General features: G+C 41.7%; 1 protein-coding gene across 9 annotated transcripts in view; it reads right to left on the reverse strand.

The window, feature by feature from the left end:
* Window positions 1-27,723, reverse strand: part of ccdc88ab (coiled-coil domain containing 88Ab) — a 144,715-nt gene that overhangs the window by 112,157 nt on the left and 4,835 nt on the right. For all 9 annotated transcript variants that reach the window (XR_012595160.1, XR_012595162.1, XR_012595161.1 and 6 more), the window contains exon 3: window positions 9,635-9,743. Coding sequence is in view for 6 of the 9 variants with exons in the window: in XM_074645460.1 (XP_074501561.1) it covers window positions 9,635-9,743 (109 nt within the window). In the remaining 3 variants the exon portion in view is untranslated. The remainder of the gene's footprint in view (window positions 1-9,634; window positions 9,744-27,723) is intronic.

Here is a 27,723-nt window from a genome sequence, read left to right on the forward strand (position 1 = left end):
CTTCTGGGAGAAAATAATCAACATTAAATGTGGTATCTGCCAGCAGAACAAGCACACTGCACTTTTACCTATATCTTGTGTACAGAGTGATGTCAAGTTGGAACATTTTGACCTGGTTGATGCTGGAACACTCAGTAGAATAGTAACAGAACTGAAGGGGATGACATGCAGCAAAGGGCCACAGGTGGCATTGGAACCCTGCGCCGCTGCGGTAAGGACTCAGCCTTGGTACACACCTGCTCTACCAGGAAAGCTACAGCGGCGCCACTAAATCTCCCGTTTTTAAGCAAAATTTTAGAGAAACTAGTTTTTAAATCAACAAAGTACATTTTTAAATTCAAACACTAAATTAGAAATGTTTCAATCCGGTTTTAGGACACATCACAGCACAGAGACAGATCTGCTTAAAGTAGTGAACGATATTAGAACAGCAAAAAGCCAGAGAGGTACATAAGCATTTCACTGCACATTATACTTGTAGAATTGTGTATGTGACAAATAAACTTGAAACTTGAAAGCCTTCAGTTCTGGTGCTACTTGACCTTAGTGCTGCCGTTGATGCTGTTGACCAGCACATTCTTTTAGATAGACTAAGTGAGCATGTTGGACTGTCTGGAATTGTTTTTAAGTGGTTTACCTCATATCTTTGCAGCAGAAATTTTTTTGTATGTAAAGATGGCCACTCCTCCAAAAACTATGAGGTTACATGTGGGGTACCACAAGGATCAGTTTTAGGACCTCTACTTTTTAATTTATACAAGTTAACCCTGGGCAGTGTCATCAGGAGGCATGGCATCTCCTTCCACAGCTATGCTGATGACACTTAGCTCTATGACACCAGACCGATTGACTCACTTTTTAACTGTATTTTAGATATAAAGGCCTGGATATCACAGACTGTAAAAAAGTATATTATAGTATATACTATAAAAGACTACTTTGCAGAAATGCTTTTGGTTTATGAACCAGGAAAGCCCCTCAGGTCCTCCGGTTCTTCTCTTTAAGTTGTTCCACAAAGCAGAACAAAAACACCTGGTGAAGCTGCTTTCAGCCATTACGCCCCCAGCTGTTGGAGCAACCTCCCAGAGGAACTGAGAGGAGCTGAAAATATAGAGATTTTTAAACGTAAACTTAAAACCCATCTATTCAGTCGGGCTTTTATGTAGTGTTTTATAGTTTTATAATGTTATGGTTTTATTGTTTATACTTATTTTATTTATCATCATCATTATAGTGTTTATTTTACTCTATTTTGTTTAATCAACATTTTATTGCTGATCATTATTATCTCTTTTATTCTATTTTATTTTATTAATATTTCATTATTTTAATACAGTCTGCTTATTTTGTGTAGTTTTGTAATTTGTATTTATTTATTTATTTTTATTTTCTTATTGCTTTCTTATTCAATTAACTTTTATATTGGTTGATTTGGTGCATTAGTCTCTAAATCCATTTTATACATTATTTTATACACACTGACCGACCGACCGAACGACCGAACGACCGAACGACCGACTGTTTTCATTTGGGTACTTTCAAATGTCATTAGGAGCACTAACAGGAGGCCGAGGAACATGAGTTCTTTCACAGATTATCTGTCTCATGCACTACTTGTCAGGATATAGTGATTGTTTTATAAAAACATATCATATTTGCTCACAGTTACTGCCTGCAGCTTTGTGATGTCTGACTGCCTGCTGCCTATGTGACTGTTTTAAAACCTAGCTAGTTAGTTAGCTGCTACACCATCATCAACAGGATATTCATACTATTAGCATGTGACTCTGCATGACAACACGCATTAAGCCTGCAGCTACAAGCACATGCCCTAATAAACTGATTTGCCCATGAATGATGCTGAAAGGAGCAGCAAGACAGGAAGTCAATAGGGAATTCCAGACTTACAAAACAAACATATGTTAAAAGCAATGTGTGTTTATTTTGACTGAGTTCTAGTTGAAGGCGATAGAAATAACTGTTGGCTTGAGGCTAAAGATGTAATAAGGATGAACAATGATTTTCTCCTTTTTTGATGAAGTCAAAACCAAACAAGCATACAGTATGTTGCAGCAGAATGTGTGTGCATGTATGCCTGGGAGTGAGGGTGAGAGAGTGTACTGTATGTGTTTCAACTTTACTCTGGCCCAGCAGCAACAGAGCATCTTTGTGAAGCTTTGGGTCAGGAGAGGAAAAAGTCAGTCTCTTAAGCCCCAAACCAGGCAATAGTTGAATTCTCTGAATTCCTGAAATCTTTTTCATCTTAATAAATGCTTAACTGAGAAGAACATTTGCAGAAAAATTAGTATAACACATGATAATTCAGAATATTTTAAATAGCAGGCCAGAAAAAACATTTGGCAATATCAGTAATGAAACAAGTGTATTCTCTCAGCCGAGGAACATCAAAATCTAGATATTCTCAGTCTGGTCTCAACGTAGCCTACAAATGATAACAAATAAAAAGGCACAAGAGGGCCTGATAACCGATCCTACATTACATGTTTTCAGAGCCTTTGGGGCCAGGCCCACTCAACATGAATGGTGCCCTCTGTCATCCTTTAAACAGTCCAAACAGAGCTCCCAGCCGTTACACCACACCCCAAACCAAAGCAGTGGCAAGCAGAGGACAGAACTGCTCTTATTTCCAAAAGTAACGTCTTAACCTTTTTTAAGGATAGGAACAGAGAAAAATGTTGTTTAACAGTGCATATCAGCCTGCAATAAAACTAATCAACATTCAATTATAGAATTTTATAAAACTAAACCAACTAAAGTACCCAACTATTTGTCACTGGAAAAAAAAGATCACCATCCCGTCAATTTGAATGACTAGTTTTGACATTGAATGGCACTCTCTGGTGCTCTCTGAGCCTGATTTTCATAAACCAGGATGAAGGGATTCACTTAGCAAGCTTTGAAAAAGCCAGTAAAAGCACAAAGAATTTAGTTCAGCTGGCTGAACCTCCATATTACACCCCGCTTAAGAATGCCAAACCAAGGCCACTAAATTAAAAAGGAGGCCCAGTATATATTTGGACTGACCACCAGGGAAATGAAACCTTCAGTGGAGTCTGCTGTACAGAAATGACCGGCAAAGTTGATAGCCCACCCCCGAAACAGAATGTGATAATTGCTAGCTTTCATACAGAAACGCACACACTTGCAGCTGTTCAGACTTGATCTGTTCACCAGATTCTGAAATCAAAGTCTGAAGCCAGTCTAGACATTGACCTCCTCCTACACAATCTACTGTACCAGAACAATAACAGAGACTCTGATCACAGACACACACTCGAGCTCGGCTAAAGAGAGCAACCAAATTATTATTGAAATTCTTGTTTTGCGCCAATTCACATTTCACAGCCTCTGCACAAAGTCGATCTCCGTGGGTTCCCCATGTGGAAAATGACACACAGATACTGCTAGGATTACATCTGGTACAGAAGTGAAGGGGCAGGGAGGAGGAGTGGAAAAGTAGTGAAGGTAAGGGAATGGGGAGGAAAGGGACAAAGTCCCAGGAAACGTCCTCAACTGCCTCTGACGAAGGTTCAAGAAGGATAATGAAGAGTCATCTCTTGACACCAGAGGAGCCTTTGGGAGGAAGGAGGAGGGGAAGACTTTATTGAATTGGAGCCAGTTCACTGTAGCCTTCAGTTAGACATTGACTTTATGTAGGTGAATTCAGCTTTTAATACTTTTAGGTTTGTTCTCTTACGCTCCAATGAAGAAAACATATTGACCATTTGCTCTGTTGCCATACAGTGATATCTTTACCCAGAGTGGTTTCTAACCCTTTCTGGGAAAATTTAATTAAAAGACTCTCAAGTGAGATCAATTTATTGAATCACAGGAAGCAACCAACCATACAAGGCTTCCACTCACTCAAGTCATCTTTCAAGTGCTGAGTAGTACAGTAAATTGAAAACCTGGTAAGTCCATTAGCCTAGTAGGATCTGAATGGTTCCGTCTTCATCCATATTGCTCTAGAAATCTGAAACCAGTAAGCGACAAAACAACCACAGGAAATGGAGACCACTGCAAAACCATATATCAAAGCCAATTTTCCTCATCATTATCTCAATAAGAACTGTCTCCTTTTGACTTTAGAGCAGAAACGGTGTGTGAGTAGTACAGTGGGATCCAGAAGTATGTATTTAGACACATTTTCTGCTGTAAAAAACCTCCACAGATCCACAGCTGACAGTCAGTACTTCAATCTCAAAGTCTTTGTTTCATTTCAAGTCCAATGAGCTGGAGTACGGAGCCAAAACAACAAAAGATGTGTCACTGTCCAAATACTCATTGACGAGTAATAACAGAACAAGACCACACGGATGGATGCAGGTCTGCTACATACCCCTCCTCTGCTCTCTGACTTGCTCTCTTCCTTAGTGGTCTTGCATTCAAAACCTATTTTGACCATTACTAATCTGAGTCAAGCTTTGTTTCTACTTGTGCGCGACACCTTGACGCAGGTCTCCGTAGATGGCATGCGTGCTATTAGCACACACACAGACTTTTATGATCAGCGCATTATTTGTTGCAGTATGCTCCGAAATGCCAGGGGGCGTAGAAGCCGCGATGACGTAATTTTAAGGTTCACGCACCTCGTTGCAACCATAAACCCACCTTCAGTCTCTTTACTGTTTAAATACACATTATCCACCTTCTTGACACTTCCAGCTGATTAGCAACTGCAATGATTGCAGCAGTAAAATAAGAACAACTTCAAGTCTCGTCCCTGATAGTCTACTACTTATAAATCAAAGAGTCGGAGATTAAAGGGAAATGCATGCAAGAACTGAGATAATTCAAAGAGCAAACAATCAAGAGGGTCTCCTGACTGTTTCTGTCATCCAACCTCAAACCCTTTGGCATGAAGTACTGATATCCCCATGTGAACAAGGCAACTGAGAACCACATGATGATACAGTCTGGCTTTTGTCTAAATTGCGATAAAAGTATCAGTCCATTTCAGTGGGTGGTTAAGTCTTTGAAAGGCCATTAAGGGGACAGACAGACGGACAGCAAGGACAGCAGGGATCTACTGGGGATATTTAACGTGCAGGTGGTCTCTGTGAGGCAGAGCCTGCAGACACAAGTGGCTGAACAATAGTGTGACCAGCAGGTCAACAAAGCGATGCAGCGGCAAACAGAGAAGATTATCGAAACACCATAGACGAACAAGAGTTTCATTGTTGGCTTACAATGTCCTCCTGAAGCTAAAACAGCTCTGAATAGTATGGGTAAAAACAAATATATAAGTTATTTTTATAAAACAGTCACTATATCCTGACAGTAGTGCATGAGACAGGTAATCCTCCGCTGCTCCTAATGGCATCTGCAAGATTTCACAGACCGGAGGAAAACAACCAATCAGAGCCGAGCTGGAGCCTGCCGTCTCTGAGCAGGCGCACTCACAAACGGTCAAACTAGGCAGCGCTGATCAAATATGAATCAATATTCTGTTACGTTAATGTCTATTTCTCTCCTCAGACGTTGTCAGAATCATCTCGTAGTGTACTGTTTAGCTTTAAAATGAGAAAGTTTGTGACCCGGCAGCCATGTTGAGATCTGTTGAGGACATACCAAGCACCGCCCACCAGACAGAGCACACTTTCTCATTTTACAGCTAAACAGTGAACAATATGCTGAAAGGTTATTATAGAATCTTTGCCCAATTATGCCAAAAACTCGCTTTATATTAAACATTTTGGCCACATGGATCTTGGCTGACTCGACTTTTATTGAAGACACAACAATGATTCAATTCAGTATATTTTCAACACATTCTGAAATATGCTTAACAGAAGTAAAACTTGACTAAAAATGAAACTAAAAGTAAATAGATTTTACAAGGTTTTTACAAGGTTTACAATGTACACATCCTTTCAATGACAAAATAGACTATTTATATTTTCAGTAATGGGTTTTGTTTTCGACAAACAAGGTGAGTAGTATTGCATTAACATGCTAGATTCAGGATGGTAAAGATACAAGGTATGTCCTGTTACTAACCGAGTCACGAAGATGCTCCCAGTTCATGTCTTTAACCCTTCCTGTCATCTCATCATCCACCGAGTCTGCTGGTCACTACTTAACCCCAGCAGCCACTGACTCTGAGCCCCATAATTCTGCTAGCCATTTGAGGCGCCCTAGTGGAGCTTTAGTCGGCTTATAATGTCAAAGTCTATACAATAGGCTGATTGTTTAAAGGATATGGTGAGGGATTAACAGGATGTTTAGGACCAAGGCGCTGGAGCTAACAAAGCAATTAACCAACCAGTGACACTCCTCACTTGGCTATGGGGAAAAATTAAAAATGGAACTTCAGAAATAGAAATAGCAGAATTATAAACTATCTAAAACACATCAACCTCAAGAACTGTTTAGTCTTATCCAGTACGAAAAATGGAATTAGATTCAGCTAAAACTAGGCTGTAAAATGCACTGTTTCTCCATTTCATACTACCAAATGACATGATAAGTAAGTGCCTTTTCACAGCTACAGCCCCTGAGGATATGGGTCACACTCATAAGTCTGAGGTGTGGGAAATCTGTGTCTCCGTCAGTGCGACTGCTTGGCCACGATAACATTCCTAAACTCACTGCACTGTCGCAACAGCATGCTAGGTCACGCTCAATTCCTGGTTATCATCAACACAGTTGAGACACTGTTGCAGCAATGTAATGAATCCTATTCTCTCTGGATTGTTTCAATTCGCTAAACTCACAGGTTTCACAATTGGATTAAGCGTTACTGAGCATTTAAGTAATACGGTATGACAGCAGACAGTAAAAAAGAAATACACATTTCAAGTAAAGCCAAAGAACTGTACAACTGTAACAGCAACTTGACATTTGGTTGTGTGTACCATGTTTGTTCTGATTCGTGTTGAAATCAAATTTTTGTGTATTAGCAGAAATCACCACATATTTCTTAACACCTGTCAAGATGACCCGATAGTACGGGTGATATGATTATGTAACAATAACGCACTGTCTAAGAGTCGACATTAATTTGCACAATGCAGAGAAAACTAGGACCATGTGCTATCATGCGAAGCCAGGCTTCGGTTCAGCCATTTTCACAGGAGTTTTCCCACCAGTTAATAAACTTGTGACAACACTGGTGTTACCAATTACAACGGAATACACTCAATATATGTCGAGCGCTTACTTTGATCTTAAACGTTGGATGGCTGTGTGTCTGGCCTCTCCAGTTTAGCTTTCACTGCGGGACCGCAGGTTTCCACCCGGCGCCATGCACACGGCCTGTGAACGCTACCTCTGCACGGCGATTGCCTCACTGGACTTAAATCCGAAATATTGCCAAAGAGGCGCTTTTGCTTTTCGCTTCGACACCAAATCCTCCGCCATCGTCTCGTCCCGTGTGAGAAATCTGACTCCTGTGCTGTACAGAGGAGACACTTTCACTTTCAGTTTGTAGCATTTGTCGTCCGACTATGGATAACACGATGCTGATACGCAATGACAATAAATGGGTTTTATTTCTCTAGAAAAAGCCAAACGACAGCGGGGGCAGTGGATAAGTAATGTAATCGGTGTATGCCTGAACACCGTTAACACTGACTACTGCAGCAAGCCTAGTTCAGACATAGTATATTGCATCTACATTTACCCAGATTTAGCCATAGTCTCAGCCATACAGAGTGAGATGGATTACAGATTAGGATTACATCAAATATTTGACATCTAGCCTCGGATATGGGCTGTAAACTCTGGTCAAAGTTGTTTGACACAGGCAAATCAACCGCGTAGCGTGCTATATGTGTGTACTGCAAAGTGGACTATGTGGTTAAGAGATGGTCCAGGTCAGGATGCATGTGTACAAATGTAGTATGAGCACAACATTTTCCTGACTAATTCTATGTCAATGCATCACTCCCACCTGCATTTACAGCTTTCCACATGTGATCACATCACCAAAAAGAGTGTGGAGCTCACTCTCTGATATCTTGTGATCAAGGAGCCCATCTTTCATCTTTCCTCCATCTTTAATCCCCCACACATCCTCTTCCACTTTCTCTTTAAGTCTCAATCCTTTTGGTAAATGTAAAGATGAACTGTGGTGAGAGAGTTAACCGGCATGTTTCAGGGCCTGATGAGCTGATACCATGCTAAGCAGTAAACACAGACTGAACATGAGATAAGACTTCGCTACATGTGACTTAGTGTGCTTCTATCACCTTCACATCTCTCTGCTGCCGTGAGCTGCTTTTTGTAGTTTGGGTCTCTTTCTGGGACACCCGAGACAAGCTGAAGCTGATATATCAGGTCATCATCCAAGAGGGAATTTGTTGCACAAGATCATTTTTTAAATAAAAAGAGAAAAGTAAATGAATTGACTGATTCATCTCAGTAAGAGAGACAGAGATCAGTGGCTTCATGTGTTTCACATTCCTGGTGTCGCTGTATATTTACCGGGTCCCTCTCTGGCATCTGGATGGGGGGTCATGATACCACATCACACGCAGTCACACACATACACAAATATATCTCTATTTATACTGCCAAGACTTTGTGTGGCATGTGAAAGCTGTGTTGTCTGCTGCATGTTTTCCCTGTACCCTAAGGGGTAAGAACCCACTGTTTGAATGCAGACCACCCGGCTCAGGCAGAAGGGAACATAGAACATTGTTCGGCTTTACTTAGAGCTTAGCTTCAGCCCAAGCCACGCATGAAGGCGTTTATGCAAGTTATTCATCATGATTTTGACCATAGACTGTATATCAAGATGGACGACACGCCTCCACTTCCTCGCACTGTACAGAAGTGAAACCAAAATATTCCAGATACGGGAGCTGCCATCTTGATATTTTGACGTCATTTGGAGCCAGAGTCTGCGCGGTAGTGATCGGGGACTGGAGCCGTGGTATCAAGGTCATCCATCCAAACGAGCCGAGCACGGCCGCAGCTTGTCTGCGAGAGACTCGCAGCTGTCAATCATGACGTCTCATCCCCTTTTTATAGCATCAAATAACTAATTAAAACCAAACTTATAACACATGAACACACATCAGCGTGATAAGAACTAACTAAAATGGCGTCTTATGACCTACACTGCAGCCAGTCACCAGGGGGCGCTCAAGATGTTTTGGCCAAACAGTATAGAAGCAAAGAGACGAAACTCCGGGGTTTTGCTGCCACAATTTTGGACTGAAAAAGCTTATTATATTTATAATATTTGTATTGTTCAACACGGGCCATTTTGGTAAAGACAAGAAATATGACAATACAATAGAAATAATTTTGTTTTACTTTTGTACGGCACTTTGTAGGCAGATGTTTTACCGACGTCCGGTAGTCCCTTTCAGTCCAAAATGGCGGAGGTGTAGCTTTGCTGGTAGGTGCTGATGTTGCAATTGAACGAACAATTGACTTTCACTTCTTGGCAATTGCATTCTTTGTTTTGGCTTCACTTTTAGGGAGCTGTCATGTCGTCCATCGTTATATACAGTCTATGATTTTGACCCAGAGATTCTGCAAAAACAGCTTGCAACCTTCACCTCAACATGGCCACTGTTGGACAACCTTAACTTCTGATCAAGCAAAAAGAGGAACACGTGATAACGGACTTTGCAGCTTGTTCAGCAGAAAGAAATCATACCTGATAGTAGGCTTTAATCTGTCTGATGAGAACAGAAAGGTTCTGGATGCGCAGTGTGGGGTCATTGTTCACCTTCTTGTTGGTCCTCTGCACCGTGGCCTTAGGATTTCTGTGGGGGAAAAAAAGGCATACAGTTATTTAATCTCTGTTTGTAGCAAAGTCAGTTGAAGATGTAGACAGATACATTTTAAAATGAATGTTTCAAAGGCGCGTGTGACTGGGTTGTTGTTTGACACTATGTTGCTCTATGTCATGGAACAAGTGTGTATTTGACTAAAATCATTAGCAACACAGTGACAATGGTCCCTTGTCCAAGCCGGGTCAGTGCCATAACCATATTAAAGAAAGCACAGACGCATTCAAAGACAGAGCCAAGTAGAAATGCCGCCCTACCTAATCTGGAGGCCCCAATGATTCAGACCATGTTGTTTCCAGCGCTCAAACCAAATTCTTCGGTCAGTTAAGTTAAGTCAGTTATACAATTCAAACATCTTTATGAAGCACTGACATTTTCCGGCTACATTGTGATAACCATTACATTCTACAAGAGACCCTCTGCAGACTGTACTTCAAACTACTGAGAAGAATTTCATTAGCATGGTAAAGAGAGCATGTATGTCAGTAATTCTGTGACCTGTAACCATGATCCCCATTTCATCTGTCTGACTCAAAGAGAAGAAGTATCTCTTTAGTGCTTGCAGAATACAGAGCCTGTGAGTTTTATCTTACTGTGTGTTCCCCAAGGGACATTAAAAGGAGCATGCATGACGACTGGTGTTATTACGGGTGTCAACATGTTTTAGTGAGCCTCGTAGACATTCCACAAACTCACACAGCACCACCTCCCCAGTCGCTGTTATCTACAACAATCCAAACCACCATTTGCATATCCATGGAAGTTCAATTTAAAATACCAAACCTCATTTCATCTCAAGCCTCTTAAAACCAGAGTTACTGACAAGGTAATTGTTGTAACTAACTGATGCAAAGAGATGAGTTTCCTGGCAATTTCTGTGTCTGTCCTTCTGTCTCTTTGGATGCTCAACATGCCAACTATCTGCCAGAGACATGGTCAGTAAAGTCAGCAATCCATGCATTTATCAGCTAATTACTTTACCATGTTTGAACTGTAAAGCTATCATGCCAGGGTTTCTTAGAACTGCTAGTAGTACAGTGGGGAATAAAGTTGATTCACCTATGCATCGCGATTTCTTTTTTTTTTAAGATTTTGAAATTGTTTATTTTAATGCCAGAATCGATATATTTGCTTCATTTAATCTATATTGAGGTAGAAGGAAGTTACCACTTTTATTGTTGTAGTCTGAGTAATGTGATGTCATATCCGTTCCGTATCAATCAACCAGAACAAACCACAGCGAGCCGAAACGAGAAAGTAGAAAGCGGTGGAGGGTCAGCGTGGACACGACCTGCACCCTCCCATGTTAAATCCAGCGTGGTAAACACTACACATCCAGTAAAGCAGCCATTCTCAACCAGATGGCGCTCTGCGGCCCACAGAGCGCCATCTAGTGTGCCGCGGAGGCAGTGGTACTAGATTATTTTTTTATTATTATTTAGCAAAGTGAACAGGTAAAACCTAAAGGAGGTAAGATGCCAGCTGCTGTAAAATCAAAGCCTATTGAAGGAGGCTGAGACACGGGCGGACACGGGTCTTGTATTGGGTATAACACATGCGCAGTGTAACTGGAGCTGCGGTCGTGCGTTGCGATCGGCTCAATTTCGGCGAGTGCAGAGCAGATATTACTGCGCATGTGCGGTACCCCGAAGGCGCGTTGATTAAGTGTGACCCAACCTCCTTCAATAGGCCTTGTGTAAAAACACCAAACATCATCAGGTAGAGACAAACCCGTTTGCCACTGTTAGCTAGCTAACGTTCTCGGATGCAGTGAGACAAAATGGATCGGTTTTTAAAGCGAAAAAGTGATGTGGGAGACAACCCTGCGCCAGTAACAGCTCCGAAGCGTGTGGTGAGGAAATATGACCCTGAATACATTAAATTAGGATTCGTGCTTAATCGCCTTTTTGAACTGAGAGAAGAAGTGCACACATTTCTGGAAAAGCAGCACTCCCCTCTTGCTGAGCATTACACTGATGGTAACTTTTGTGCAAAATTGGCCTACTTATCAGATATATTTGACCAGTTAAATCAGCTCAATATATCAATGCAAGGCAGAAACAGCACAGTGTTTTTGGTTTCAGACAAAATTGAGGGCTTTAAGGAAAAACTTATTCTGTGGAACAGAAGAGTCAAGGAGGGACGATTTGACGTGTTTTCACTCCTAAGTGAAACTTTGGAAGCCACTCCTCATGTCAACATATCCAGTGTTATAACCCAGCATTTGACTCAGTTGTCAGGAAAGTTTACAGACTACTTCCCAGAAGATGCACGAGATGGAAACCTTTGGATTTTGGACCCTTTCTCTGTGGATCCTGCTTCAGAAGACATAGCTCTCTCCACTGTGTTGGAAAATGAACTGATGGAACTATCAGCAGACAGCAGCCTGAAGCTTCAGCTCACACAAGTAGACCTTGCTTCATTCTGGATACTGGCTGCCAGTCAATATCCCTCTCTGTCAAAACGGGCAATCAAATTTCTGTTGCCTTTCACCACCACCTATTTATGTGAGTCAGGGTTTTCCATTGTGACTGTCACAAAATCAAAGGCAAGGAACAAACTGAAAGCAACTTTGAATGCTACTCTGCGTGTCAGCCTCTCACCCATCCCACCACGACTTGATCTCATTATTTCCCAGAGGCAAGCCCAAGTGTCTCACTGAGGGTAAGCAGAATATGTATTTTGGTCATTACAGCTGACAGTGGCATAACACATATCTACAGCCCAGTTTATTATTTGTTGTATAAACATGTTAGGTTTTTTACTCATTTATTTGGGAAGGTGGTCCTCGGAAATGTTTTGACAATCACAAGTGGGCCTTCAGTTGCAAAAGGTTGAGAACCCCTGCAGTAAAGGATGGAAACACTTTGGGTTTCACACATTGACAGGAAAAGTAGAGCTAGACATCATGGCTAAAGCTGCACGCTAACTGTGTCACGGACAGGAAACGTTAACGTATTGCGGTAAAATGCGGTCACGCCAGCAGTCGCTCTCGTCTCCGTGGTCAAATGGGCCGACGCTACAACTGTACAACACCCATATGCTGACATTTCTGTTCTCTGCATTCAAACGGCCCCGATGGAGCTGACCATGAATGGATAAAGAGAACAGAGCTGACGGGAGAGCTAGCGACGGACTTGGCGAAGTTTGCGGAAGTAGACACATGTGACTACGTCCGGTTTGGAAAATAAGGTGTTAACAAATGGAACTGTATATACAAAATTTGATTGGATTATATTCACCAGAAATATAAAACATTACATGTCCCTTATAAATTAAAAAGAAAATACCACTAATCTGTGAGGGAAATGTCTTTATTCTTTGATTTTTGAGTTGCTGGAAAAAAATTAAAAAATAATGCCCGACAATGATCCTGATATATTTGACTTCAGGACATCTCTGACTACATACATGCTGAAAATCAAACATTTTTACAAGATTCATTTAGATATTTTCAAAAGTAAAAATCCCTAGAAGTGTATGATTCAAGTTTTTCCCATGGTCTAGAGTTAAAAAAGTTAACAAAAACCGCAATAAATCAAATACTGAATCGCAATAATTGAAAATCGCAATACATATCAAATCGGCACCCAAGTATCGAATCAGGAGATAAGTGTATCATCCCAGCCCTAGTAGTAGTAGTATTGATTAAAAGCTTGTTGAAATGGCAGTTCTTGACTAATACTATGCAAGACCTGTGGCTTCAATGTTATATCTTATGATTGAGGGAAATTCCTATTTCCTAGACTCCTTACTTCACAGACAGGGACACTTTGAAAAATTGGACACTTGCATACTTTGCAGGCCTCAACTATCTGAGTAAGGCACTGGGATCCTACTAAATTCATAGTTAAATTAAATCCAGCACAACTGACAATGAATAATTGAAAGATTATTCAATCAAATATCAAGATAAACATCACTTTATCTATTTGAATAATATATTTTCTAATATATTCTAATATATATAGTCCCACCCACCTCCCTAAAAAAACTACCCTGTAATTAATTCATGATACAACTGCCTTGGGATTGTCTGGGAAAACAACATTATTCAACACTACACTAGATTTGTAGAGCCTTACACCAACACTGTTAAAGAGCAGCTCTCTTTATAATGATATGCACTTCAGACTTCAAAGCATGTACATCCATCCCATGACCTATATGTGAGGGTCAACATGCTCCAAGTAGGGGGGAGGAGAGTCCTGGCTGCTTGTGAATGTATGCATGCATGCATGTAGTGTGTAGCACACGTGTAGTCATGCATATGTGTGCATGTCTGCATCTGTGCTCTAGCACTCCAGAATAGTGTCTGTATGGGCTAGGAATGTTAATAATTAACAGTTTAACTGACATTAAGCATTTTAACCGATTAACGCTATCGGTTAAAACGGTTAAAAGAAATGTTAATAATTAATTAAAAAGCTGAGAAAAACTTGTCACTTTAAGGAGAAAAGCTGGTCCACCTTAAGAGTCCACCTTAAGAGAGTCTGAGCCGGAGTTACAGATACAGGAAGTTGGCTCCGGTCTATAGCTCTTGAGCGGAGCGAGTTGTAGCATCGTAGCATTTATTCACCGACAAATAAACTGTTCACACACTGTCTGCTACACTACATTCACAGCTAGAACGCCACCGACAAAACCCACATTCACCGCCACCACACACACATCTGTCAGAAACTCCCTGATGTCACGCCAGGCTGACTGACCGTATGTGTGTGACAATGAAGCTATCAGCAGAGCTACAGCTGCTAACGTAGCACAAACACACACACTGTTTGTCGTTCAATCGCTATCGTTAATCTGGGCAGACAGAGTATCATTACGCCGGGCAGACATACAGCTGACAGGCCAGCTAAACTAAACTAAATGTGCGGTGGAGACTTTTACTGGGAAAGTGGCTGCATGTCCGCGACATTACACGCAGTATCGTGGCTGCTACAGTAACTCTCCTGACGGTGAACTGTAGACAGTGAACGCAGCATCGTGGCTGCTACAGTAACTCTCCTGAAAGTGAACTGGAGACAGTGAACGCAGCATCGTGGCTGCTACAGTAACTCTCCTGAAGCTGAACTGGAGACAGTGAACGCAGCACCGTGGCTGCTACAGTAACTCTCCTGAAGGTGAACTGGAGACAGTGAACGCAGCATCGTGGCTGCTACAGTAACTCTCCTGACGGTGAACTGTAGACAGTGAACGCAGCACCGCGGCTGCTACAGTAACTCTCCTGAAGGTGAACTGGAGACAGTGAACGCAGCATCGCGGCTGCTACAGTAACTCTCCTGACGGTGAACTGGAGACAGTGAACGCAGCATCGCGGCTGCTACAGTAACTCCTGACGGTGAACTGGAGACAGTGAACGCAGCATCGCGGCTGCTACAGTAACTCTCCTGAAGGTGAACTGTAGACAGTGAACGCAGCATCGCGGCTGCTACAGTAACTCTCCTGAAGGTGAACTGGAGACAGTGAACGCAGCATCGCGGCTGCCACAGTAACTCCTGACGGTGAACTGGAGACAGTGAACGCAGCATCGCGGCTGCCACAGTAACTCTCCTGACGGTGAACTGGAGACAGTGAACGCAGCATCGCGGCTGCTACAGTAACTCTCCTGACGGTGAACTGGAGACAGTGAACGCAGCATCGCGGCTGCTACAGTAACTCTCCTGACGGTGAACTGGAGACAGTGAACGCAGCATCGCGGCTGCTACAGTAACTCTCCTGACGGTGAACTGGAGACAGTGAACGCAGCATCGTGGCTGCTACAGTAACTCTCCTGACGGTGAACTGGAGACAGTGAACGCAGCATCGTGGCTGCTACAGTAACTCTCCTGACGGTGAACTGGAGACAGTGAACGCAGCATCGTGGCTGCTACAGTAACTCTCCTGACGGTGAACTGGAGACAGTGAACGCAGCATCGTGGCTGCTACAGTAACTCTCCTGACAGTGAACTGAGGACTCGGCTGTCTGTTGTGCTCATATACTGCACAAATCTTGTCGGTTAACGATTAATAATCGGTTAATGAGGGTCGGTTATCGGTTAAGACATTTTTTCAAAATTAGCATCCCTATTATGGGCTAACAAAAAGCTTAATCCTGAAATACCGTAAAGACGGCTTTATAAGTAGTATAGAAATCAAGATATTTGTTTGTATTGTCTGTCTGTTCTGATTGAGAGAGGTCTAAGTTATCTTCCTCAAGGACATTCAGACATCTGGTTGAATGGCTCTTCTTAATCACTTTACCGTGGTGCTGCCCTGTTTCTACTATGACTGATTAAACATACATCTATAAAACCTGTCTTATACCCAGAAACATAAATATCCCAAGTTTCCAGCTATATAAACTGTGCTGCCAAGCATCTGCTGAAACAGTGTTTTTATCTTTTTAATGTCCTCATTGGACTATATATTTAATGCTTTAGTAGCTTCAAAGGCATGGTTGGTAGGGCTGTGTATTGGAAAGAATCTGGCGATACGATGCGTATCGTGATACAGGGGTAACGATTTAATATGTTGCAATATATTGCGATACTGTAAGCAAGGCGATATATTGCAATTTTTTCAAATAAAATTTTAGGAAAACTATCATAGTATAAAGAACACACCACCATATGTGTAAAATCTGAGTAAAAAAAAGTCACTATGGGAAATGCTACTATGGGGACTAACATCATGACACATGAATACAGTTGGGCTCATTGGATCCACAAGAGCCTCAGCTTTACAGTAATACCCAATTTATGTAATTCCTAGACTGTTTAGGGACTCCAGTATGCAGAAATATTCAAACACAACGTTTTTAGAATAGGCAAAAATAATGCATTTATACTGCATTAAAAAAAACTGTATGGTTTTTGCCCAGAATTGCATGTGATTATCATAAAGTGGGCATGTCTGTAAAGGGGAGACTTGTGGGTACCCATAGAACCCATTTACATTCACTGATCTGGAGGTCAGAGGTCAAAGGACCCCTTTGAAAATGGCCATGCCAGTTTTTCCTTGGCAAAAAATTTAGCATAACTTTGGATTGTTATTTTGCGTTCTTCGCAACATGCAGGTATGACATGGTTGGTACCGATGGTTTCCTTAGGTTTTGTAGTTTCATATAATGCCAGCCTTCACTCTAGCTTTAAAACTGAGCCCGCTACAACCTCTTAAGGACATAATAACAGACAGATTTTTAAGAGGTTAATTAAAAATCGATAGAGCGTTTTGGAAAATTTATACAGTATCGCAAAACATAATATTGCGATAGTCATGTATGTCAATATTTTCTTACACCCCTAACGGTTGGTAGTGCTGTTTAAATACATGTTTTGTTATATTTGCTGAAATTGTCATTACATCCCGACAGCAATCAATAAATCAAAAACTTTTTAAAAATCTGGTATCTCTGGCTGTCGTTTACGTTCATTATGATACATTTGGGGGAGTGGCTTTGGAGGCCTGAAGGGACGGCTTGTCAGCATACCAAATTGGTGACTTTCTCTCTAGATTTAGGGACTTTTGGAGCTAGCACTGCTACCTTCTTTCATTGGAAAAGAGTTGGCAACACTGGGCTGGGTTTTTCAGTTGGATCATTTTTAAAATATAGTGTACTCTTTCTAGTTTCTTAAGTTTACCAACCCTGCCTTTAACTCTTAAATAATTTTCTAGTATAATTTAGAATAAGCTTATTTTGTTACACCTAGAAAAAGGGCAGAATGCCTGTCTCTTAAATCAACCGGCTGCAGTGTGGATGTGTTAATTAGTCTTTTGATGAGCCTCCGCTCTGATATACACACCCACAAACACAATCATGCTAATCAGAAGTACACAGGGCTCTTTTTAATACTGGTCTAAATGAACAGTCATGTGACCTCCCCATCTCCCCCCTCCTCACACACTCAGCCCCTTTCGAGGTCCATAGTGGGGGGTCTATTTAACCCGTTAATTAAAAAGCAGAGGAGGCTGTAATCCTGTCAGGGCGAGCCGGGTGATGTGGTGAATGAGGTGTGTGTGTGTGTGTGTAAGAGAAAGAGACTAAAGGAGAGAAAAACAGCAAGTAAAGGGTTGCCCATTCATGCATTCCTTCACCATCAGCGTCAGCCAAGAACATGGCGGCCACAACAACATGACCGTGACAACTCCACACAATCCAGCCCTCGTTTCTTTGGCTCTAATGCCACAAACAAGCACGCGACAGGCCGACACCCCCCCCCCCCCTGTAGAGCGGCAGGCGAATAAATACAGGGACTTAGAACGCTAACGGGGGTCAAATACCCCCCTTATTGCCTCCCTCCCCGTTCCTGCTGATACAGAAAACCTAAGACGTTAAATAGACAAATAGATTAGGTATGGACAGGCAGAAAATCAGCTAAACAGCCAGCAAGGCAGACAACTAGTGAGCCAGACGGCCAGTCAATAAGCCGGTCCGTCGGTTCTGTCGATGGGCACTGCAGCCTTATGCGTAGCCCAGGGCCACTGGGCTTTCTCTTCTCTTCTCCTGCCTCTGATTGGCTGGGTAGGTCAGAGAGTAGTGTTAACCTATATATGACAGGCTACATTACAGTCAGCATGGGCAGCCAGGCACATACACACATACGCACACACGCACACACGCACGCATGCAACAAAGCAGGCTAAATGCACACACACAAAGAAAAAATATGCAGGCTACATTTGGCCACGTGTTGAGGATAGAGCTTATGAGCTGTACTGTCCAAACACAGCTGGGGAGTGTGTGTTTGTGTCTGTGTATGTGAGACAGAGAGACACACACACACACAGCACAAACAGGAAGCCAAAGAGCTTCAGTAAAGAGGAATCTGGAGGATGAGCACTTATTAGCAGACCTGCTAAGTTAAACAGTTCAGTTCAGGATAAGTCTGTGGGTCTGTTCCTGTAACATCCAAATTAAAATGTGTCTGAGGACAACATGAGTAGTAATCCACTCAAAACTAACTGGAACATGCCAGTGTGTCCTAATACCCCTCAGTACACTTCTCTCAATTACCCATATCAAAGTTGTACTTTAATTAAACCATTTACACGCCTTGCAGAAACACAACTAACCCAGCAATCAATAAGATGTACATTTTTTTTTTGTTTGTGAAGTTTCTTAGTAGCTGACAGGCCAAGAGGAAATAAGATTGGGAAAATGAATTACCATATTTAAAGGGTGGATCCATATCCATATATTTTGTTAGGTTTTTATATCATTCTGTAGCTTCACAGTGGTGTTCCTTATGTATTCAAATCCAAACATTCAAATTATGGTCAAAGTATGTATGTTTTAGTGTCAAAATGCTATTTTCCCAAGCCCTTCTAAAACCTTTATTCCATGTGACCTGACGTAGGTTTCTGCACAATGATATATGCTGCTACATGTACAGTTAATACACATCCTTATAGTCAGTGTATTAACGTTACATATAGTAACATTGATGGCGGTTAGCATGCTCCCAGTTTGGAGAAGCAGACAGGAGTAACGGCACAGAAGCTAAGCAATGTACTGCTGTGTGGACGCCACGCTAGTTTGGATAAGAATAATAAGAACAATAACACCATCAAACGAACCGATCGATGCAGCGGTAGACCAGCAACTCTTCTGACAGGTCAAATTAATGTTTTTGTGAATGGAGTCTGGTCTGGTCTTTAGTCCCCCATGAGAAAGTGTTGTCTGATGGCGAGGTAAAAGGGTGAAAATATTCTAAATATAGCCTACACTTAAACGGATGTTTGTTTTTTTAGGTGGCTAAAATACGTATTTCTGCTGCTCTCGTCCACAGCCGCTTTACCTCGCCATCAGACAGCGCGTTCCGACAGTAACTGAAGCCGTTATATCACGGTCTTCAAGATCAGACCTAACTCAATTCACAAAACAGCCATTTTACCTCGCAGAACACGCGAGTATAAACTTGGGAAAAGAAGTTCGGAAACTTGTGTTTGGTGGATTATTTCTCTGTTGTTACAATGCTAATGGTCATTGTATTTTACATGGTTGGAAAGCCTGTTTATTTACCTTCAAAATTTGCCAAAATGCTCTCCCAATGGTAAACAGTGTATTCTCCTGTTGGTGTTGACTCTTGTTTTGAGTTGTTTGGTGGATTGGATGATTGAACTCTCTATCAGTAACAGGGAACAAACAAGACATACTGGCTATTTTACACTTTATTCATTTAATATACCGTCAGGAGCCTCAGTAGCGGTGGAAGATCCATACGCAGCCACAACAGCCTGGCACCTCCTCCTCATGCTGGTCACCAACCGGGTCACACGTTGCTGTGGGATGGCGTTCCATTCCTCAACCAGGATTCGTTCCAGGTCAGCCAACAAGGTTGTGTTGGTCACTCTAACACGTACAGCACGCCTAAGCTGATCCCACAAGTGTTGAATTGGGTTGAGGTCTGGACTCTTGGTAGGCCGTTCCATTCTCTCTACTCCCACATTGTGGAGGTAGTCTGTGATAACCCTGGCTCTGTGGGGGCGAGCGTTGTCATCTTGGAGGATGGAGTTAGGTCCCAGATTGTGGAGATATGGGATCGCCACTGGCTGCAGAATCTCATCTCGATATCTCCCTGCATTGAGATGGCCTTCAATGATGACAAGCCTTGTTTTGCCAGTGAGGGAGATGCCCCCCCTCACACCATGACACTGCCCCCACCAAAAGCTGTTACTCCATCGGTGCAACAATCAGCATAGCGTTCTCCACGTCGTCTCCATACTTTGACCCTGCCATCCAACTTTGGCAGACAGAACCTGGACTCATCACTGAACATCACATTCCCCCACATGTTCAGGTTCCATTGTCTGTGTTGTCGACACCAGCGCAAACGGGCCTGACGGTGAAGGGCAGTCATTGCAGGCTTCCTGGTAGCCTTATGAGAATACACTGTTTACCATTGGGGCAAAGCATTTTGGAACATTTTTCTTGGGCGCTACCCACATAATCAGCTGTGCTGCTCATCCCACAAATGCATGATCCTTACAAGTTGGACATCATTGTGAAGGTAAATAAACAGGTTTTCCAACGATGTAAAATACGATGACCATTAGCATTGTAACAACAGAGAAATAATCCACCAAACACAAGTTTACGAACTTTTTTTCCCCAGCATACATACAACCCCACTTCAAAAAATCCAAAGTAACTCTTTCAGTTATTTCCAAACTTAGCACAGCTAACTTTGCCTCAGCTAGTGTACACATTATTCATGACCTTATTGATTAGCTTACTTTGGTTACCTACATCACTGCTATTTGAAACAGCTAAGTGGGCATTTCCATTAGAAAAAAACGTAACAGAACACAGATGGACCCGCCTTTTAATGAATTTATAGGATTGTGTGTTTTACACCTTAAATATTGCCATGCCACTCCCCAAACACATCCCTCTGTGACCTTTATGGCGTATGCACAGAATCAACATGGCAGGAGTAGGCTAATCCAAGAGAGTAATGAGTGATACAACTCTGTAAATCATATGATGAGTACTCAGAGTACAGCAAGGTAACTTTGTTTAAATAATTACACGCCAGTTCCAATTATTGGAATTCAGCCTTAATCTTGTTATACCGGAGTGCATGTTAACACACTGACTGCTTTTCCAAATGGAAGACTAAGTACATTTACATTTATAAGCACAAACAGGCAGGCTAGCCAGTACTTATACAAATGCAATTAATCTCAAACTAGAGAAGAATGACGCGATGACCTTCATATGTCATACAGTATGTTTCGAACGCACCAGCCTTCTACTTCTGAATTAGGGCATTAATGCATATTAGCAAGGAATGCACCAATTGTGAAATTCTGGGCCAATATCGATGTTTAACATAACAATTTGGCCGATAGCCGATGCCGATGTTTTTGTTGTCGTTGTTATTTATTCCTTTTTTTGTGGCCGATACCAATGTTCGGCCGACAAATCGGTGCATCCCTAATATCAACATACCACGTACAAAAATACTGTTTGTTTTACACTCAGTGCACACCACCAATTATCAGTTTGCAATACGAAGATATTACAAAACACAACTCATTAGTATTGCAGGTATGTAAATATTTGATATTTTGCCATCATGCAGACCTAATGCTCAACATGACCACATCCTATTTTCTCACCCCCCACCCTTTTCCCATGAGAACAGCAGTATATAAATAGCCCAGTGAGGATCTGACCATTGGTATGTGGTTCTCATCATCCCGTTTCCTAGTCTTGGCTTTTCATGGACTCGTTTCTCTCCTGTCTTTGTCTTTCTGTTTCCACAGGGCCTATTCCCATTCCTCTCCTCTGGCTTTGTATCCATAGGGACTGCGGCTAAACTCATTACTGCCTAACTGGACGTGACCTTTGTACTGGACAACAAGCACTTAGACCATAGAACACTGAAATGCAATTCAATGTCTCAAATAAACGGCACAATTGTGTATATCATATTGGCTCATAAAGTGAACCAAACGATTCCTTTAGTGCAACAACCAGTGGGCAACCAGTGGGTCTGAAAAGTGAAGCCAATGCAGAAGTGCCTTAAACTTGCATTCTTTCTAACAGCCAGCAGGGGGCAACTCCTCTGGTTGCTAAAAGAAGTCTGATTGTATAGAAGTCTGAGAAAATGAGCCTACTTCTCTCTTGAAAAAGAAGTCTGATTGTATTATTATTACCTCAGTAAACATTGTAAACATGAGTTTATGGTCTCAATCACTACTTCCAAGTCTTCTTCAATACAGCATGATGTTCATTTAGTAAATTATGATCCCATTTAGAGTCAAATCATCCACATACACCATAAATCAGGGTATGCATTAGGGCGTGACTACCTCCTGGTTGACAGGGCGCTCCCACCGCGCTGTCGGGTCTGGGAGTTGTCCGTGTTTTCATCTTACAACTGTAACCCTTTCACAATGGGTTTTCAGTTCATGAGAGTTAATTATAACCTTTTCTATCTCTTAAAAATGTCTTATTCAGTGTTCGGTTGTACTCAACCCTCTCTTGTCACTTCTGGTTGCAAAAAAACAAGATGGCGACGGCAAAATACCAAGATGGCGACAACAAAATACCAAGATGGCGACGCCAAATACCAAGATGGCGATGCCAAATACCAAGATGGCGACGGCAAAATACCAAGATGGCAACGGCCAAAATGCCAAAACAGCAGTCCACAAAACCAATTGTGGATGTCACAGTGACTGCTTCTTATATACAGTCTATGACAACAACACAGTCACCCAGACTCACTGCTCTGCTGCTCAGAGTTCCTCTTTTTAAACAGAAATGTTGTTCTTGGTCACTGACTAATTCAGTGCTGCTCATTCTCAATGTTAAGCTGCTGTTAATGAAACTCAACACTTACTGCAGATGCTTGACAGCAAAGTACTTCCAGGGAACAGAAGGAATTATGCCCCCTGAAGGTCCGGTAACATGAAGCAGATGGAGGAAGTGTTGTTTGCATTAACAGCAAACAGCAGCAACAGCAAAATTAACAAATTTGATTAAGTATAATCAAATATAAAGCAGGGGAAATGGGAAATTCGAAACAAACACCGGTCTCTAACAAGATATCCAGTAAAAAGGTAATATCTATGCCATTACCTGACACATGCTGAACACGGTGCAGCCCAGAAATCCAAACTAATCCCGAGAATACATTTCTTCAGATGCTGATCCCTGTAAATCAGGTTGCCATTGAATTGCTAGGACTGAGAACAAGCCTGTGTCTAAAAGCCTAAAATGGTCCCGATGGGTTTACCATGTCCTTGGTTGTGGGATTTTGAGTGCCTCACATTAACATAGCCTTGTTAAAGACTCAAGGTCACAGCTGTTGTTTCCTGTCTGACTTGATATACTGTACATCCTCCTGCTAGACAGACACAGCGAGAACAGCATGACACAAAGATGATTATGAGAGATGCCAGATTAATGTGTGATTCTACACTTTGATGCAGAGGGCTGTGGACCCCACAGTCCAGGCAGCATCAGTGGGAAAACTGAACAGACTGACACCCCAGCAGTACCTCTGCCTGCCTCTTTTCCATAGTCGAGCTGGAATCCCAACTATGTCTAGCCCTAGAGAAAGCAACAAAGGCTTCAACATGCTGCTCAAAGAAAACAGAGGAGGGAAAGAGCGCGAGAGAGGTGAGGCATGGAGAGGAGAGCAGGCAGAGATGAAGAGGAAAAAGACTCCAGCAGGAGGAGGGGAGGGGGGAAGAGGGAAAGAGCAAGAGGTACAGTAGCAGTGGGTGTTGAGACATGATAAAAAAAAGAGGGAGGACAGAAAGAGGGAGATAAATTAGTTGAATTAGGAAGAGAGAAAAACAAGATGAGGGTTAGGACAACAAGAAACATAGTCCAATCTAACAATTGTTGCCATTATCGTTGAATCTGCCGATCATTTAATCTATGAAATGTCAAAAACGACTAAAAAGGCCCATTTCTAGAATCCAAGGTAATGTATGTGAATGTGTTGTTTCATCCAACAGTCCAGTAACCTATAGATATTTAATTTACATGACGAAGAAAATTAGCAAATTGTTACATTTGAGAAGGTGGGACCAGCAAATTTCTGGTATTTTTGTTTGAAAAAGGGACTGAAATGATTAATCGATTAACAAAACAGCTGCAGATTCATTTCAGATTTTTTTCTTTAGAACTACTTGATAAATTGCTGCAGCTCTAGTCCAATCAGATGAATACAACAAGGGAGAAAGCCAGTAAAGGAAGTGTGGGAAACTTCTTTGTTCTAAGCATTTAATTCAAAATGGCAAATTAAAGATCCCTCATGAATCAATCATGTCTTATTCTTGATTACAGTAGGTCTAAAAGGGCAACATAAACAGGACTGCGTTTCATTTTCCCCGTATGTTGATGAAGAATAAGTTGAATGTAAGATTGAAATAAAAATCTTAAGAAGAGCAGACTCATAAGTTTCTTTTTTCGTGGTAGGGCTGTGCAATTAACCTAATTTTAATTACAATTATGGCTTCCAACGATTATGAAAATTATATAATCAACATAAAATGATTATTGTGCCGCATTCCGATTCGCGATGATGCTCTCGTTTTGTCATGTTATAAATCCAGCGCACCCGTTCCTTTACAGCAGGGCGCTTTTGCTGTCTAGAACCCCGGACCCCGTCTTGTTTGCCATGCTTTGTGGGTGTGATGTTTTTTGCTGTGTCATCACCATTCATATCTATACAACCAATAGAGTGTATGATTAAATTATTTGCAAGAGCACAGTTATTCATAGATCAAGCCTCTTAATTTTGCTCTCAAAGTGCACCAGATTGATGCATTTAACTTTAACAAAATTGTCTCTCTAAACACGTGAAGTTTCCAAAGTCGATGAGTAGTCATGTTAAACAATCGTGATCTCAATATTGACCAAAATAATCATGATTATGATTTCACAGCTCTAGTATGTGGTCTTTTCTCGATTCTGCGTGTAGTAATGAAACGTTCCCAGATGGTTGGTAACCTAAGAGTATTCTACTAGAGCAGCAAAGCCATAAAAAGCTGAGTATGAACATAATGTAGCCTCCATATGTTAGCATAACAATTACCAGAGAATCAAATGATACATCTGATAGTCTACAACAAAAGACCAACTGGGTGGAAGGCTTAAACCAACACACATCTTTCAGTGGTGTCCCTCCCACACCAAAACTCTTCAACAGAGCCCATTGGTCAAGTGTTTAGTGTATGCATGATGTGTTGAAAACCCAATTCTGTCATTAAAGGAAGTGATGACAGGAGGCAAAGTGAGGACTGCATCCTGTGTATGTGAGCCTACATAGTGGTTTTACTGTAACATGGCTTTGAGAGAAAAAATAGGCTTTTAAATCTGCATTCAGTAATAATGAAACGTTCCCAGATGGTTGATAACCTCAGAACACTCTACTAGAGCAGCAGGTTTACTGGTAGGGCAACCAATGGCAAGCACCCTTGTCTGCATGTTATAAGCAGAAGAAATATGCAGATGAAACTGCTGGAAGGTGATCGGTACCTTCACGTTTCTTACACTCTCATCCCCATGTGTGCAGCCATTCAGACAGATTTATAGACATGCATGGATCTGTCTGAATACTCAAGCCAACAGAAATTAACCTGTACAGCATGCGTAACAGCATTCTTTTCGTAATCCATGTTTTACTTCTCTATACGTGCACTTTCTTCACTCAAACTAGCAAACAATCAGTTTTCAAACTAATTTTCAGGTCCACAACTTTGCAGTACAAGTTAAGATCTTAAAAAAAAGACAACATAACTCACTGTGTAAGTCAACATGAAAAATGTTATGTAAGACATAGGGTTGTCAAAGTTAAAGCAATAACACATTAACACTAATTCGTTTTAACGCCATTGATTTCTTCAACGCATCAAAAACTGATTTTTAGGTTGTAGCGGGTTCAGTTTTAAAGCTAGAGTGAAGATACTGGTATCATATGAAACTAGAAAACGTAAGGAATACCAACATGGTTGGCTTCTCGTGAAGGAGGTTAAATAAAGCTCCAAATTTACGATCCATTTTGGTGAGGAAAAACGGGCATGGCCATTTTCAAATGAATAAATATATACATACATTTGCATAAAGCAGCATATTTGCCCACTCCCACGTTGATAAGAGTATTATCAATTAAATACTTGACAAATCAAAAAAAAATTGCGATTAATTTGCGATTAATCATGAGTAACTATTTTCGATTGACAGGCCTAGTAAAAAAATCAAGTAGATCACATCAAATCTCCTTTTTTTATTCTGGCATGTATCTGTCTCACTCACATAACTGTGTCCCAACAGCCCGTAGAGGACAGACTGACCGGTTCACCAGACAGGCCAATGAGCCAGCATGGGTCTACGGGTTTGGCATGAAAACAGAGAATTCAACTTGACAGTTGTCACTCTGACAAAACTTTAATTGGCCCCCTCTTGCTGAGCGGGAAAACTAATTGGTTTGACAGCACTGAAGAGGCAATCTAATTGGCTGGGTAATGTCTGTCACAAGAGGGCAGGGGGGGTGGGAGGTGACGTGGTGCCATCTGGGTGTCAGCAAACCGTTAGATAATCCTGGGGTCTCTCTCTTCTGCTCTCCCATGCTGTTCCGATGACAACTGCTGCCACCCTGTCAGCCATGTCTGCACTAAGGTCATACAAAGACATTCACACAGCAACACTATGGCTTATACTACAACAGCTGACATCACCAATAAAAAAAAAGCTCAAGTTTCTTCAGCTACAGTACTGTAAGTGTGAGCTTGTGAGAGATAAAGAGAAAAATAGTTTGAAGTAAAATAATTAAACCCTGTTTAACAAGGTTTCGTGCACACATTACTGCACGCTGACTTTCATCTATTAATGTGTGAATATCTTTGGAGTTTTATCATCCACTCTGGAAGACAAGAGGGTTTCTTGGCTGCAGAGAACATTTTCTTCAATGGCAGTGCAATCATTTCTGAACTCCAGCTTTTTCCCCCCCCAGCGTAAACAGCAGCTACTGACTGGAGGCTAACAACGGCGGAGCCTTTTTAGCAAGAATGGATCAATCGCAAGCAGCGCAATGCCAACTAACACTGGCTACAAAACACTTCAAGCTGTCAAAACAGAGGGGTGTGAGGAAAACACAGAATGAGTAAGTGAGAGGGAGTTTGTGGAAGCCCGAGCATTGGAACGAAAACAATGTCTGTTAATTATCATCTACAGTCCCTCAAAGAAGTTGGAAAACTCGCCTGTTGTTTCTAAGCTACTTTTACCCTCTGAGACCTGCGGGATCTCGGGTGATCCCGACCGACTTTATTGTCTTTCAGAGACTGAAGCTGTTGGGAAGGAGGCTAAATAATGCTCCAAAGTTATGCTAAATTTTTGCGAAGAAAAACTGGCATGGCCATTTTCAGACGGGTCCCTTGACCTCTGACCTCAAGGTATGTGAATGAAAATGGGTTCCATGGGTACCCACGAGTCTCCCCTTTACAG

This window comes from Sebastes fasciatus, chromosome 9 (assembly GCF_043250625.1).
Source record: "Sebastes fasciatus isolate fSebFas1 chromosome 9, fSebFas1.pri, whole genome shotgun sequence".
NCBI lineage: Eukaryota > Metazoa > Chordata > Actinopteri > Perciformes > Sebastidae > Sebastes > Sebastes fasciatus.